The sequence below is a fragment of the Prorops nasuta genome, unplaced genomic scaffold (assembly GCF_024137725.1).
Source record: "Prorops nasuta isolate Cenicafe-Biocafe unplaced genomic scaffold, Cenicafe_Pnas_1.2 PNAS00002, whole genome shotgun sequence".
NCBI classification, from domain to species: Eukaryota; Metazoa; Arthropoda; class Insecta; order Hymenoptera; family Bethylidae; genus Prorops; species Prorops nasuta.
Window position 1 is genome coordinate 1,003,864 of NW_027116799.1, and position 15,781 is coordinate 1,019,644.

A 15,781-nucleotide genomic window follows, 5' to 3' on the forward strand; every position below is an offset into this window, starting at 1 on the left:
GTATCCTCTTACTTATTATCGCTACACGATGCTTTCCTTTTCAAGCTATAGTAAGATGTGTATTGTTTGTAAGCTTTAAAATGTTACCCTTCTGAATTTCGTTTATTTGTCTACTATTCCCACACGTATATATGTATATCTATCTACATATAAACCACAAGTACCAGGTCTTTAAATGGAAAATTAAAATACTAAGAATGTGGCTAAATAATACAAACCATCGATTCGACTTAAATGTCAAGTAACTAATGCAGCTTAAGCACGTAATGCAATATAACATTTATTTTGCTATGTATACAGTAGTCCTCATTTCAAATGTATGTATATGTATATGTATATATGCAGAGTGTTAAGAAATTACTCCATTTGCTTAAAGTACAGTACACACGAGCAGTTCTTGCAGATCCCGTGAGGCGGCTAGTCAATGGAGATATATGTGCTATGATACTTGGCTGAGACGACACAGCGTCGCGACGGCCTATGTCATGTGGAGAACATTGCCTAAAAACATACATTTTCTCAAATCCTTATATAACTTTTTACTATACTGCTCGGATTTTAATATAAATTGGAGCTTTTCTCATGGAACTACCCTCGAGAGTACCATATCCCTTGAAGAAGTGTGATGATCTCTTAACAGCCTGTAATATAAAACATATATGTATAAATAAATTTCACCTAGTATTATATTTTATAATTATTCTGATAACCGTGCATTTGTGCTTGCCATGATCCTAAACATTAATTTAAATCCTTGCATTTAAAGCTTTTGTTCTATTCTATTTATTAATTGAAATTGCATCCATTATTGCCCATTGTAAGTTTTTAATTATTATTGTAGGGAATGAATCTATTATTAAATATTAGTTACACTTATCATAGTCATATAATATATTTTAACGACGCTACGTAATAAGATGGTTTTAATGACAACAAATTCGTTAATTATTAAATACTATATATATTTGTATATAATTACAGAATTTTCAACAAAGTGAAAAGCAGAAGTGCCCACATGAAGTCTCACAGGCCAATACCTTCAACCGATTCAATGGACCAGGAATCTAAACGGCTGATCCAACAGCCGCTAAAAACAAACAACAGCCAGCAGCAAGTACATCAGCAAAAGCATCAGAACAATGTTTCTAAGGAAAGCAAAAATAATCAAATACTTCAGAAACCACAGGAGCAACAGCAACCACAGTTATTTTTTCAAAGCAATTCTGACTCTAACACACAAAACGTTGAACATTCATGGCACAATCCGGCAAGGCTCCGACCACCATAGGATGAAGTCTTATCTTTTAAAATTAAGTTACTTTAACGAAGGCTGTAATGCTACAATAGGAAAGTATTATGGTCGCGATTAAGATAAAAGCAGGTCCTTATATCATACTCGCGCCCACGCAAAAACTCTTTATGCGATTGTAAGAAAGGAGCTTTTGCGTAAATTAAACCTAGCCAATTTGATAATCATTGTGTTCTCAAAATAACATGAATTATCTCTTGAAAATATTTTTTTTTAGAAACTGAATTGCTTAAGGAAAAATGCTGATGAGAGACATTTTTTTACAAAAGAAATCCATTTTTGAAAAAAGTGTAGGGGCTACAGATATACCATGTATATTCAGAACTGATATTCAATGAATTATAATTCAGAATGAAACAGCATCGCTATAGTTGAAGCTTTTCTAAATGTGCAGTAACAATCCAAACTCTGTTTAATTTGGAAACAGGGTATTTCTGGTCAGAAATCTTTTTGGCATTAAAAAATCCAAGCATAATAATTTATACGGAAGAAACAGAACGGGCGTGCAAGCTTTTCAATGAATTAAAGAGGACATTAGTAGGGTTTATGCTATTTGGCAAATATGGCCTACGAGAGCAACGAGTTAGAAAACGGAAATCTCATTGATACACACGGTAATCTCGGTTCGCAAAGATGATGTTAATTGATAGGAGTAGAAATATCATTGTGCACTTGCACTCATGAGCGGTATATATATATAATAAAAAGTATTAAACTATCGCATTCAGAGATTAAATGTGTACCTATTAATTGTGCACGTGAAGTGTTCCCATATTGTGCCACAAGACATCACTCTTACTTGTTAACCCAATGTCATTACTCTTACATACATGTACTTTATTTCGTTTAATTTTAATTTGGATACTTGTGGGACTGGTTTACGAACGTAATCCATTAATTTTTATGTTAAATCTATGCTCAAAGTGGAGCTCGGCATCAAAATAAAATGGTTTCAAGAGTACTTTGAACCATTCGCGACTATCCTTGTAAAGTAGCATGTAACATAAAGACATAATTAAATGTAGTATAGTTGTTCGTAAACTATCCCTGGAATGTGGAATACAACTCGTTGCACGTTCACTCTAGTTGATTTTCATTAAATGCATTAGCGCATATATAAATTAAAACTATTTTATTTATTTATCTCTATACACTATTCACTATAAATATTTCACTAAATAAATACACATACGAGTGGAAACGGTTATTTAAAGAAATATATATATATATATATATATATATATATATACAGAAAACAAGTAAAATTCATTTTTAACTTAGATAAATAGTACTTTTGGAAGAACATTGTTCGAGATTCACCTCAAGGACACGTAATACTGTCATCGGAATCGATGAGTGTAAATCTGGTTATACATACGCCCATACACAACGCATTATTATACATACTACCACTTAACACTTATACAGAGAACTTTTATTGAACGAACATTAATTAACTATACTGTACATAATGTGTGTATATGCTTGTAAATATATACATTGGTGTCTGTACGTACAATTGAACATAAAGTAAATTTTATGATAATTAGTTAGTGTAGATTGTTCTAGGAGGGAATATATAATATATATTATATATATATATATATATATCTATATATATATACAGAGTATCTCGTCTAAGAATGTTAATTCGATAAATCTAGATAAAAGAAAGAATACAAGAAAAAAATCTTCATAAAATTCTTAAGTAAATCCTTTAATTGAAAAGGTTATTAAGAATTAAAGATTCTATAATTCGAGGTATTATATTAGTCAATAGTTCGTCCTAGCAATACCTGGCCAATACAGCAAAGTCATCGTATTGCTCAATCAATAAACAATCTCGATTCAAAGAATATTTAATTATTAATAACTTTTTTAATAAAAGAGCTAAATCTAAAAAAATCTATAAGAGTTTTTTTCTTAAAATCCCCTTTCCTCTCTTCTAGATTTTTCAAGTTAGTATCATTAGACAGGACACTCTGCAAATATACATATGATATATTATACATATATTATATACTTAGCTTGATTTTGTAGCTTATTAGAACTACGTGGCGAGGCTCTTGTAAAAACAATGAATGAGTAACTCGTCTCTCAATGATCAAAATCTCTTGATCAAAATGATTTCTTTTCTCGAGGAAAAGCATACTGTAACGATGTTCCTATATGCAGGAGTGATATTTAGCGGGTACGCAACTGTTTGACTGTAATTTTGTTGACTTCCTCTATCTATTTTTAAAACAAATCCTATAAATCCATATATGTAATATACAGGACATAGAAAAAAATCGCATAAACTGCAGGTAGATTCTTCCCGAGAGCCTTCCGATTAGAAGGCTTCATTTCTATTAAAGCTAACGTACAGGATCTTAGCTGTTCGAGGTATCGCTGTGTTAATTTTTTGTTTGCTTATTACTCTCCTAAACCCTACACCGATTGTAAAATCATGGTACTTACCAATTCGAAAACAGTTGATGGAGTAGTACCACTAAAAGGGAATACTTGCAAGAAGACAGATCTATATTTTAATAAAAATATTATCTTACCCGGTATAAGCAAATGTTTTTTCTAGCAGTCCATAAAATTCATATTTTATTATGATAATTCGTGGTATTAGCACATAGAATAGTTACTATTATTAGTATTTAGAAATTCTTGATTTTACGTATTGAATATAAACATCGTTCGAAATGTTCTGATTAGAATCCTCTCTATCGGTCTACAGTTTTCAAGTCCTGAACCTTCTTTCTAAGAAATATCATCCCTATATTTATCAACTATTTAAGTTTTCATCTTGCTAAGTTTGAAAAATCGAATAACGTGTGTCTTACTTCACCTTCTGAAGAAGATCTAGACTATGCTATGCCGTCGTAATAGAAACAGTCATTTAGTAATTTCAATTGATAACGAATAAAAATTATTTCAGCGTTAATTTAGTTGATTTTCTTGTTCCCTCGACGTGCTTTCAAGAACTGCATAAAAGTGCCAATTTTAAAGTGTGATTTTCACAACAACCTCACTCATTATAAATATCACAAACTTTTCGTGCAAACTTTAAGCAACAATAATTATGTTATTAAAATTAGTTTAGATTAAAGAAAGTAAATAAGAGTGTATATGGAGAGTGCCAGACTATAGAAATCGTGATGTTTGAAAAACATTTCGATAGTAATCAGCTCTTCAAGAAACCATTGAGAGAACAAAGAATATCAACAAGTTTAACGTCGAAAGGTTATTTAACAGCTTTTTCAGAAATGTTTTCTGACGAGAGAACATCACCATTTCGCTCATACAAGCTAAGTCTTTCCATTAAAAACTATCCTAGTTTATCAAACATCCATATAGATAGTACTGTACCTATTATAAAATATTCGATGAGAAACAATCTGTGTATTAAATAACTAAAATTTATCAAAACTTGGTGATGTTCTCTAGCTGAGCAGAGAATAACAATAACTTCGTGATTTAGTGTACGTATTATGTTTTTTATTGCGACCAGTTACTTTATCTAAAACAGTTTATCTGCATTCTCCGTCGAACGTGACGCAAAATGCATCATATCATTTCATACAAATTAAAATCCTTAATTACTGGCATAGAAATTTTACTAAAGAAACGTTGAATTTTAAACTCTAATTACCACATAAGTTTTAATCGGACTTTAGGGTGTCAACCCTCAAATGAACCATTCCTAAAGGAAAGCGGGAATTTATAACAACCTGTGTATGATATACTTGGCATTTACCTCTACCTTCTTTTTTTATTCCTGTTTTTAGCGTATCTATTGTTGAAATTTTTGAATATCACTCTTGCCTATATGTAAGGTGCCTTGACAAAATATTGCAATTTAATCAAACAATAGACAAAATTTTAGTAACTTTGTTCATAATAATTGTTTAACCTCTACAAAATAATATTTTTGTCTTTTGCGTAAGTTTTTTGCAGCTTAATCAAAAAAGATATAGGGCTTATATTTGTAATTCTTCTTTTGAGACAGCAGTATTTCTCATAGATAATTTCAAATTTCGTGAAATCTATTAAGAAAATAATTAACATTGGCCTGTATACATATGTATACGCGTATATGTATTTCCTATGTATAATATGGGAACATCTTTTTCATTAGTTGTTTATGTAGTTTACCAAAATAGTATAAAACATAGTTCAAGCCGTAGCTTCGCTGGGTATTATAGATTCTATAAGTGTTAAATTACATTCATAATGATATTTTAAAATTTATTAAGACTCTTAATTGTTATTCAAGAGATTTGCCAAACGTAGAGAATCCTATCAGGAAGATCTTGTTATTGTTAAGATTTTTCTTCTTATTAACTTTTATCATTAAATAAATTATGATATACATTTTAACTTTAAAGCTTTTTCTCAAATATATAAGTAGCGAAGTATGCTTTATGAAGTCTGTCAAGCCTTGTTAAAAGCTAAATAGTAACTTAAACTTTTACCTATGTCTGAATGAAAATTAACTCTTTCATAATTCATGTTCAGCCTAACATATTGAACCTGAATTTAACACATAATTTCATTACTAACTTTTATTCATTTAATTCTCTGATTTCAAAAGAAAGAATACAGATTGATAAAATTATGTATCCGATAAAGAATGGTTTTGTATTTATTGAAAAATCGGATATTATATTTAAATGATAAAAATGAAAAACGTTGCATGAATTGATTGTGCAGTCTGAGTAGTAGCCTCCAGTACTAAGGATTGCATAAATTGCATAAATAAGTACATGTTAAAATTAAGATTTTTAGCCTTTAAATACTAACATGCTTTATTTGAAAAGAAAAAATTGTTATCGGGGGGCTTGGGACTATAGATGGAGTATTACAAATTAGCAGACATATCATTTAAGACAATATTATTGTTACAGAAACTAAGTTTCTATGAAAATATTTATCATTATATATAATAATCTAACTTTTAAATGCGCGCGCGCGATAAATTCAAAAGTAGTTATATATATATATACAGGGTGTAAGAACCATATCGGAAACACCGATTATTTCGTAATCGTAGCCTTTATTTGATAAATAACATAAGTAATAGTCATTCGGTTTAAAAGAAGAACTGATTTAGAGTTGAAGTACTAATTTGAACGTAATGGTGATTATCAGGCCATTCGTAGGTCATTCTCAGTTCTTTTTATAATAATAAAATTTGTATAATATACATTCTAATAACTTACCTCAAGAGTTTTCTTAAATGCAACATTAATGCAAAAATTTAATCCAAGCATTTAAGATATTTTCAAATATCTCGTAAATGCTTGGGCTAAACGATACATTAATATAATGTAACTTAAAACTGTCGAATGAATTTCAGAATATACAAGAGAACATTTAAGTTACGATTTAACAACAATCTAAGTGACCTGTTTAAAAGTTTTAAAAGTTTAAGCGTCAGATTTAAATTCGATATCACCAACGATTTCGATATTTTAAACCGAACAGCTGTTGGCCAAGTTATTTTTATTTAAAACCCACGTTTATGAGATGTCGGAGTTAACGATATAGTTGTAAAATATTTCACAAAATGACTGCTCAGACATAGACTACTTTACTATTTTTTTTTTTTTTTTTCGAAAAATAAACATGTGTGTTCACCTTATTTATTAAAATATAAATAAATAATATAATAGATTGACATAACAGTGCAAAAAGATTTAAAATATTATTTATTACCTTACATTTTTAATTTAAAAAGGTGTGTGCAAAACTACAAATCAGTATATCGAATTGGCGTATGATTTAAAAAATCAAAATAGTGAATTTCTTAGAGAATAGGTATATTAAGGTTTAAAAAGTGCTGGAGGCTATTTTACTTATAAAAAATGGAAAGAGAATGATAAACGAAGCAATGAAGCAGTAACGAAAATATGCATGAATTGTACAAATGAGTCCCTCCACGTCACAAAAAAGAATTATATATATATTTATATATAATTCGTGTAAACATACATACATATATATTTTAGTGTGATTTAACAGAAAATATATATGTTGGTATGTATACCTAACGATGAATATGTGATGTATTTAAATGGTATGTGGTATATAATATTGCATATTTGTACATATGTGGACCCGTGCCATCAACTACTAAGTTGTACCGATATTAAGCTGCCATTAATTGTGTTGCAATGATAACATCGATTAGAGTGAGTCTGAAATGAAGATTAAGAATAAATTTTTGTACGAAAACCATTTAAATATCTGAGCTTTAACAAATCTTAATACGAACTATAGATAAAACAGAAGAAAACTGAGTCTATTGCAAGTGTAGTATTTCGAACTACCATTGACTAATACAAAAATTAATTTCTTAAAGAATGAAAATTTACGAGTTGTCTTTTTTTTATGAATACTTAAGAACTTGGTTTAATATACATTAAGTTTTTTTATAAGAGAATTGGTGCATCTAAATGAGAACTTATGTCATGAAATATAGCTTATATTTTATTAAATTATTAGTAGTCATAATATTAATAATAATATCCATACAAACAATAATAATTTTTTAAACATATATTAGAATTCAGCTCAGTGTAGATCAGAATTCATAAGTTCTTTAAAACTAATTATAATATACTATATGGCAAGATTTAATTAGTTACATAATATATTGGTACAACTCAATGAAGAAAGTGTAACGTGGTTATACACCTGAGGAATGTGCTCAAAATACTGTATTAAAGAGAAAAAAGTCTACTAAACGATCAACAACGCTTATCCCAATTTTACTTATCAAGTGGAAAGTTATTATGAATTATTGATATTGTAATCTGTCGTCCTCTTACCTATTATCTACTTTAATGTCTATCTCTATATATACCAGCATGATTCTTTATATACTTCTATTAGATGTTATACTACTATTCTCTATTATCTTTTAATACAAGAAGCATTATTAATAGTGTTTTTAATATATTTAAACATGGTCAGCTGTAGAAGAGCTTCATAGAAAATTTACATTTACGCAGGTTAGACGTGGTACTGAAAGAATTTTTTTAATCAATTCAATAAATGTATATGTTTATTCAATTTATTTTCCGCAATAAGAGAGTTAATTGGACATTGAACCGACCCATTCATTTTTGTTGTTTTGTCGCAATAAATATGACTTATTAAAAAAATGAATAATAATGAATTGTGTATTCGAGACAATTTTTCAATTAGAATATTACTAATTTAGGACATTAACTGTAACTATTCAAAATAGTAAATTAATTGCTGCAATAATTATAACATATGAGAAGATCGGTTGTTGGAGCAATATAATAACTTAAACAATTATCATTATTTCCTCCACTTTCCTGCTCAATTAGGTAATATAATGCCCTGTAAATATAAGTATACCTGTTTTTAGATCCAAACAGATTTTAACGTGTCTGTCTTGCTCAATGGAAATCTCTTTTTACTGGTATATCTACTAAATGTACTTAAGCTAAATCGCTCAAAAATGCTGGCGCCATAAGCAATGTGGACAATATCGTATGACATTAAAAGAATATGGAAGTTAACTACAGCTGACCATATAAGCTCTCCTTTAAATGTAATTGAAAATTGGCGCCTTGCAGTTTTCTTCCAAGAAAGATATCAATATACGTCCATTGAACTTCCATATCTATTATTTAAGTCGCATTACTTCACTTCAGCTTTTTCATGCATAGATATACACACATATATATATATATATATATATATATATATATAATTATTTATATAATAATTAAAATTGTAATTTTTATTGAATGAATGAAACGAATGAACGAATTTTTTCTTGAAAAGCATGATATATTTTGTGTATATTGTGCAATTAAACAAAATAATTAGTTTTATTTTCTACATACGAAAATTGTATATAGTGTAGTCCGCTGAAATCCTATAGAAATCTTGTCGATAACTTTTCGCAGGCTGCTACAACTTGTGACCTTTTTTTATAAAAATATATATACTTAAATACCGTTCAGTCAATTTCAAGTGCGACATGGTATTATGTTGCTATTGAAGATAGAGCTAGGATTTAAATACGTAGCCTACCGAGATTCATCCAAAACCGTGGAAAATGAAAAACAAATAATAAGCAATGCAAAACGGTGGAGGCCCAAGAACCCCAGATATTATCACCGCCATATTTGTCTATGTCAGATGGTATACACAATTGCAAACCCTATGTATATTTTATTATCAAAAAATCTATCAGTTTTTAACACGCTCTAATTGCATCGCCTAATTTTCTTCGTGTTTGCCTAACTGTATAATTATAAATTATAATACGCGCATCAGCTTTTTGATCTCTCAGATGACTTTTCAAAGATCACAATAAGAAACAAAGACACACAGTCACCCCTATACAAATATTCTAACATCCCTTCATTCCCATTAAATATGTATAAATGTGATATTAAAATGCTCATTTACTAGTTTCAAGTGACTATATTTTTTTTCCAATTCAAGGAATAAGCTTTAGTTTATGGTTTAGACCTTCGCACATATTCAGAGTATTTAATTGATTATTTTTCGGAGAGTTTAATTAAAATTAAGTATATATTTTATAAGATGTAGAGATGTTCATATTTACTCGAAACAGTAATTTTCGTAGGCGTTTGCGTAAATTTACTGAAATATTTTAATGCTCTTTAACAATTTTGAACAACTGAATTTAATAAAAAATACACCCGATTTTAATTAAACTTTTTAAAAATATAATCAATGATTTACCTTCCCCTTTATAGGGTTTTCTCTAATGGTGGTATATAGAAGATTGTAAGATATTTGACTATACATTCGTATCAATAATATCTAACAATATTGTTTTATTTTAATAGAACCTGTAAACCAATTGAACGGTTATAAGCGTTATACTCAAGAGTATATACAATATTCAGGAAACAACATAATTATATTTACATTGCACATCCGTAAATTTTAATAGATATTATAATACATTATAATATTAATGTACGTCGAGTTTACATCAATCATTTAACAATACATTTTACAAACCAATTCCACAGACTTAAATTGAAATGCACCTTAGCGGGACATTCATTTAGGGACACTTAGTAACTGTCACTTATTTTTAAGAAATTGTGAATGGATTTGAGAGGAACGCAAGAAGGTCTCCAAAGGAAGATTTCTATTTTGAAAGGTGTGGAAAGTACTTTATAATTTTATAAAGGCTCGTATGATCTGTATATTTCTCTTTTGTTCATACTGCGGCCATGCCAAATAATGACATTGATATATTGATTTGGAGATATCTACAAAATCATAACACAGCCTTAACTAGGCTCACTTTGTCAAAAAAGGATGAGATGTGATAGTAATTAGCAATCTTTCTTCTAAAAAGATTTAATTCAATGTAGTGTCAGATGTAATGAAAAATATTAATTAAGAAAAAATTACAATTATAGTGAACGATGAACATTATTAAATAATTATGGTGATGAAGAAACAGCAATTTGCAAATTTGACTAAAGTGTGGCAATAATTGAAAGATCAAAGAAGCCCCACACTCCGACTATAGTTAAATAATAATACTATCCTCTTATATGCCGCCGTCAGAGAATTTCCCTCTACGTACATTTTAAATTACCACTAAACAAGTTTCCTTGTATTTGAAAAAAAAAATCATTTTCGTAAATGTTTTTATAATCAAAACAAATAATATTTTCAACGAGAATAAAATCCGAAACATGTAAACTGGTAAAGATAGCATTCCCGAATTTTTTTTTTTATAATTTATTCTACAGATTATTTATAGAGTAAAAAAAGAAATATTAAATACAATAGGCCATTTTTAAAAGTCATATCATTAGCAAATTGAATCAAACCCATCCAACCCGTGTACAGTTGTAACACTTCCTATGATTGGAGTATTCTGTAAAATGCACGTTAAGTATATTAAATCTATTGGACATCCAACTGGATTTTAATCGACTTCCGCGTGGAGAAAATTTCTTGTAAATTATATAGTTTCATGATTCATGGACAACTATTTAAATACTTTGTGTCAAACGTCCGCTAGCTTCTCTCACCGAAAATACTAGCAATTTTCTTTCTATTAATATTAATTTCAATTGCCACCAAACAACCAGCCATTTAGAGCAATAAATATTATACAACATAAACAGGTGGCGGCCTTTCAAAATTGTAGGGGAAATAGGGAAAATTCTCCAACTCCATATGGAAAATAATTGTAGGTAACTCTGATCCCTTTTAAATTATGTTTTCCATTCTCAAGCTCTGATTCCAAGTCCAAGCTTATTTTTCATTCGCTTGCAGTCATCGTGGAATAGGCTGTATTTTCTGCACTAAAAAAATTAAGTGCTTGGACTTAGTTTGGGTTAAGCAAAGGATGTGCACTGTACATGAGTTAGGTCCAATTTGCGCCGGACCCCTTAGCCACACTCGCATTGCTCACCAGTACGATTACACTGTTTTGTAAATCGTCATTAAAATATTTTCTCAGATTTACGTATATAAAAATTTACTCATGCGCATAAAATTTTTAATTATGATAGTTTATAGATATTTTCTTTATTATTTTTATTATAAAAATTAAGGTAAGGGCTAAGAATTACAAAAAATAAAAATAATAATGTTAATTAATATTATTAACGCAGGATGATTTTGGAATGCGGCTAATATGGAATAGTATTCCATATTATTTCCATTTCTTTAATTTGAACAGTACCACTATAAAAACAATCAGTATGACGTACAATTAAAAACTACATAAATAAAGACAATAAAACGAAATTAACCATCACTTAAAAATATTGAGTGTTTCTTTTATTGGAGAAATTGTTCTACTGAATATTGAGGAAAGTGAATACATAAACTATCTACCGACCTTATACTGTGAAAATTAATAATATTTATGAATCTTGGTATTGACATTTTTTAAAAAGAAAATATAGTAGAAATAAGATAGTATTCCATATTATCCGTTATGTATATTTCATTTATACCACTCGTAGACTTATTTTATAGCAATGAAATGTATTGTTTTTAAATGTAAGATATAACGTGGAAAATTCATTTTATTACAGCTAAAACCACCTCCATGTTTAAACTAGACTTTTATACAATCATATCGACGAGTTTTTTTAACTACTTTAGTGAATATAAGAAGAGTGTTACATAATCACATTCTTTGATCTGATATTTGAATGAGTTAAGGTGGTTTCATCATCAATGCGGCCTACTATATATTTATTAAAACTAAATTACTCTCCTTCTTAGGTGATGCAATAAAAACAAATCAAACGATTAAAATAACAGGATATTAAATAGGAGAAGCTGAAAAATAAAAGACTTTAAATCAAAAGGTTTAATCCATTTATAGATTATTATGCGCTTTTCTTGGTCCATAATTGTAAAATAAACGTTGGTTCGCTGTTTTACCAGTATACCGAAGGTAATACTTTATCGAGATGTAAAAAATTCCCTAGGCCTTAAAATAGAATTTAATAAGTTTATCTAAAAAAGGAAGCTATTGTTAGCATAAAAAATATCATCACATTATTTATCATTAGACGAGTAGAATAATGTATTAATGAACAAATATACGGGCATCCGATAATTTTTATAGTTTATATAAAATATGACCATACAGTATATATTAATTTATTAATTGTACGCACCGCCTAATTTAAAATTATACGTACAAATTACTTAATATTTTAATTATTTTTTGTTTCTTATTATTATTCCGACGTATTAAATTAATACATACTAATGGTATTATTTATATTAACTTAATTCATCCCGTATTTAATATCATTCTACTCAATGCTAAATTTTAAAAAATTTGATGATAATATATTTTTATTGCTAATAAATAATGTTTGTAGATGAAGTTTCAATTTTTCGTACCGCTATTATTTTTTCTCACTGTCTATTACGTGAATTAGTAACAATTAGAGAACCTTGAATTTTAACAAATGTGAAGTTAGCGTTTTTTTAGATAACTTTTTTATTAGGATATTTTATCATTAGGACATTTTATCTTTAGGACATTTGCCTATACTCAACTCCAAGGGCTCGTCGGCTGGACTGTTTGAGTTCGGCTTCCGAGTTCGGACCTCGGGATATTTGGACTTTGGAGAGACAGGCGTGACAACTGAGCATTTAGGACAATGCGGTATACCCCGCGTCCCCGCAACACCCAGTAGAAGTAGTTAAACTTTTTGACGCACCACAGCTGATAGCGCTAAATATTTGTCCACGTATCAACTTTTTCCATTTTGTGCTGTGTCTTGTTGATCGATTCAAATTTACCCAATCGTAAACGTATTTTACTTAGCGAATCCGCTAACTGTCATGCTTGAGTTCAGGCTTTGAACCTCTTTGAAATTGGAAAGACGTCCCTGAATACGACCCTCAACCGAACACACCCGCCACCCATACACTTCTATTTTTGACTTTTCAATATGGAACAATACAATAAAGAAAGCAGACAAACCTCATGTACATACAGCAAGCAAGCAAAAATGTGAAAGAGAATATTTCAATTGCCTGTTTCTCAGATTTTTTCCAGCTCTGTTGTACATGAAGCTTGAGGTTTTTTCTATTATTCATATTAGCCCTAAGCTCACCTGCTGGAAAACAGCCAATAACGGAACACAGCTATAAGTTTTTTGGCGGGATTTTGTTCCAGATTAAGTACCCAACAGGTGATTGAACACGCGAATCTGACACCTGACACTCAACTGTATTATTTTTAGGAGAGAATCTGTATGTACTTATTCTGACATATATTGTTTGCATATACAGGAAAACAATAGTTACCGTAGCCAGAAGCGGACAATTTCTTTCTGCTATGACTTTCATTTCCTTCCCTACCTAGGAAAAAAAACATCTCTAGTCTCTAACAACTGCGATCAGCAATTCTACAATTATGTTACAAAGTGCAGAAGCTGATAATAGTTCGGATTTTAAACAGAATAACAACATATCCGATGTACCTAAAAAAGAATTGGTAAGAGAAGAACTATGGAAATTTAATTCATGAAATTTTTTATTATTATTAATCAACAATTTTTTAGTTACCATCATTTAAAACGTTGCTTGATTCTGATTCAGAAGAAGAGGGTGGTCCAAGTACTCCTCCACCTATGAAAAGTCAGTTTTCAGAAGTAGAAGAAAAACAATTTCCTAAAAAATCAAAAATAAAACACAAGGTAGTACTAATAATGCTAGATTGTGAATGCATACATATGCCTGCCTTAATATATCACTCTTTCTCTTATAAGTTATAAAGATCTACATGTGTTTATCAAATTTATAACTTTTTACTATTTTAATTAAGTTTTTTAATATTTTGTATACATTTTTATTTAGAAAAGCTCTTTACGTGCTTCAAAAGAAGAAGCAATGAGACAAATTCATAGTGAAACACAACGTTTGATAAGGCAAAGTGAAATCTCATTACCTTATCACAGGCCAAAACAACGCACATTGCAGGAATTTTTAAGCAGAAAAAAACTCGCTCCTGTACTTCCAAATGCTCCAACTACTGCTATTAAACTTAAAATAGCTTCAGAAATAGTTAGGTAAGTACATTCATATTTGTATGTATGTGCTATGTAAATTAAATGGTACCTTATAATTCATAAGTTTTAAAAACTTATGTCATTATAGCAAAGCTCTGGAAGAAAGAGAAAAAGAAGCTGAGTTGTTTTACAAATCATCAGACTCTGAAGAAGAAGAAGCTAAAGAGGAGCCTAACGTTGATGAAGAAATGGCTCTAGAAGGATTTGAAAGTAGAAACACTCATGAAACTTCAAAGGAAGCAATCAATGTGGTTTCTAGGAAATTATTTGAAAATGATAGCAATGATGCAAGTTATTTAAAAAGTGTAAAAAATTCGAAAATTAATACTGAAAATGAAAATGATTATAATAATACGAATCTAATAGAAACTTTAGTTGATCAAGTAGAAAATCCCAAGAGTAATATTTTAGAAATCTTAGAAAATCCAGTCACGGATACTGTAAATGAGGTTATTCCTGAAGAATGTTTTTCAAATAGTTGTTCGTCTACTGATAAGGAAGTTTCTGCAGAAGCTACCAATATTATTTAACTTGGGTGTGATCAAGAAGTCATTAACAAAAATATTAAATGATTACAGTGACAAAACAATATCAGCATTAATGAAAGTAAAATGAGAAATACAGATACTTTGGAAAAAATACTGACGATTTTACATTGCGTTATTCAGTTGTAGCCTATAACAAACTGACTTCTTTAATTATTTTTTTTCTCGACTTGATTGGGTTCAGGCAAATAAATGTCCATTTGCCTACTACAAATGACTACAATACCTACAATAATCTATCTGAATATAAATAATTGCAAAGAATAACAATGCAAATATGGACATACATGATGAGCCCACTGGTCATGTTGCATAGAACGATAACGTGTGTATTGGAC

At 29.5% G+C, this 15,781-nt stretch overlaps 2 protein-coding genes and 1 long non-coding RNA gene across 5 annotated transcripts in view; 2 read left to right on the forward strand and 1 right to left on the reverse strand.

The window, feature by feature from the left end:
* The window catches only part of LOC136782397 (zinc finger protein 541-like), a 166,726-nt gene extending 159,186 nt beyond the window's left edge, over nt 1–7,540 (forward strand). For all 3 annotated transcript variants that reach the window (XM_066741821.1, XM_066741831.1, XM_066741836.1), the window contains one exon: nt 982–7,540. In XM_066741821.1, the coding sequence (XP_066597918.1) occupies nt 982–1,288 (307 nt within the window). In that variant the 3' untranslated portion in view covers nt 1,289–7,540. The remainder of the gene's footprint in view (nt 1–981) is intronic.
* LOC136782430 (uncharacterized) lies at nt 311–15,667 on the reverse strand. Its single transcript, XR_010824123.1, has 6 exons — nt 15,545–15,667; nt 14,778–14,993; nt 14,396–14,500; nt 13,942–14,310; nt 593–641; nt 311–501 (listed from the first exon to the last, which is right to left on the reverse strand). It is a non-coding gene; the product is annotated as an uncharacterized lncRNA (long non-coding RNA).
* Nucleotides 14,183–15,435, forward strand: LOC136782413 (claspin-like). Its single transcript, XM_066741839.1, has 4 exons — nt 14,183–14,324; nt 14,392–14,526; nt 14,687–14,898; nt 14,987–15,435. The coding sequence occupies exons 1-4, from the start codon at nt 14,244–14,246 to the stop codon at nt 15,426–15,428; spliced, it is 870 nt and encodes a 289-aa protein (XP_066597936.1). The 5' UTR covers nt 14,183–14,243; the 3' UTR covers nt 15,429–15,435.
* Nucleotides 15,668–15,781: the final 114 nt, after the last annotated feature.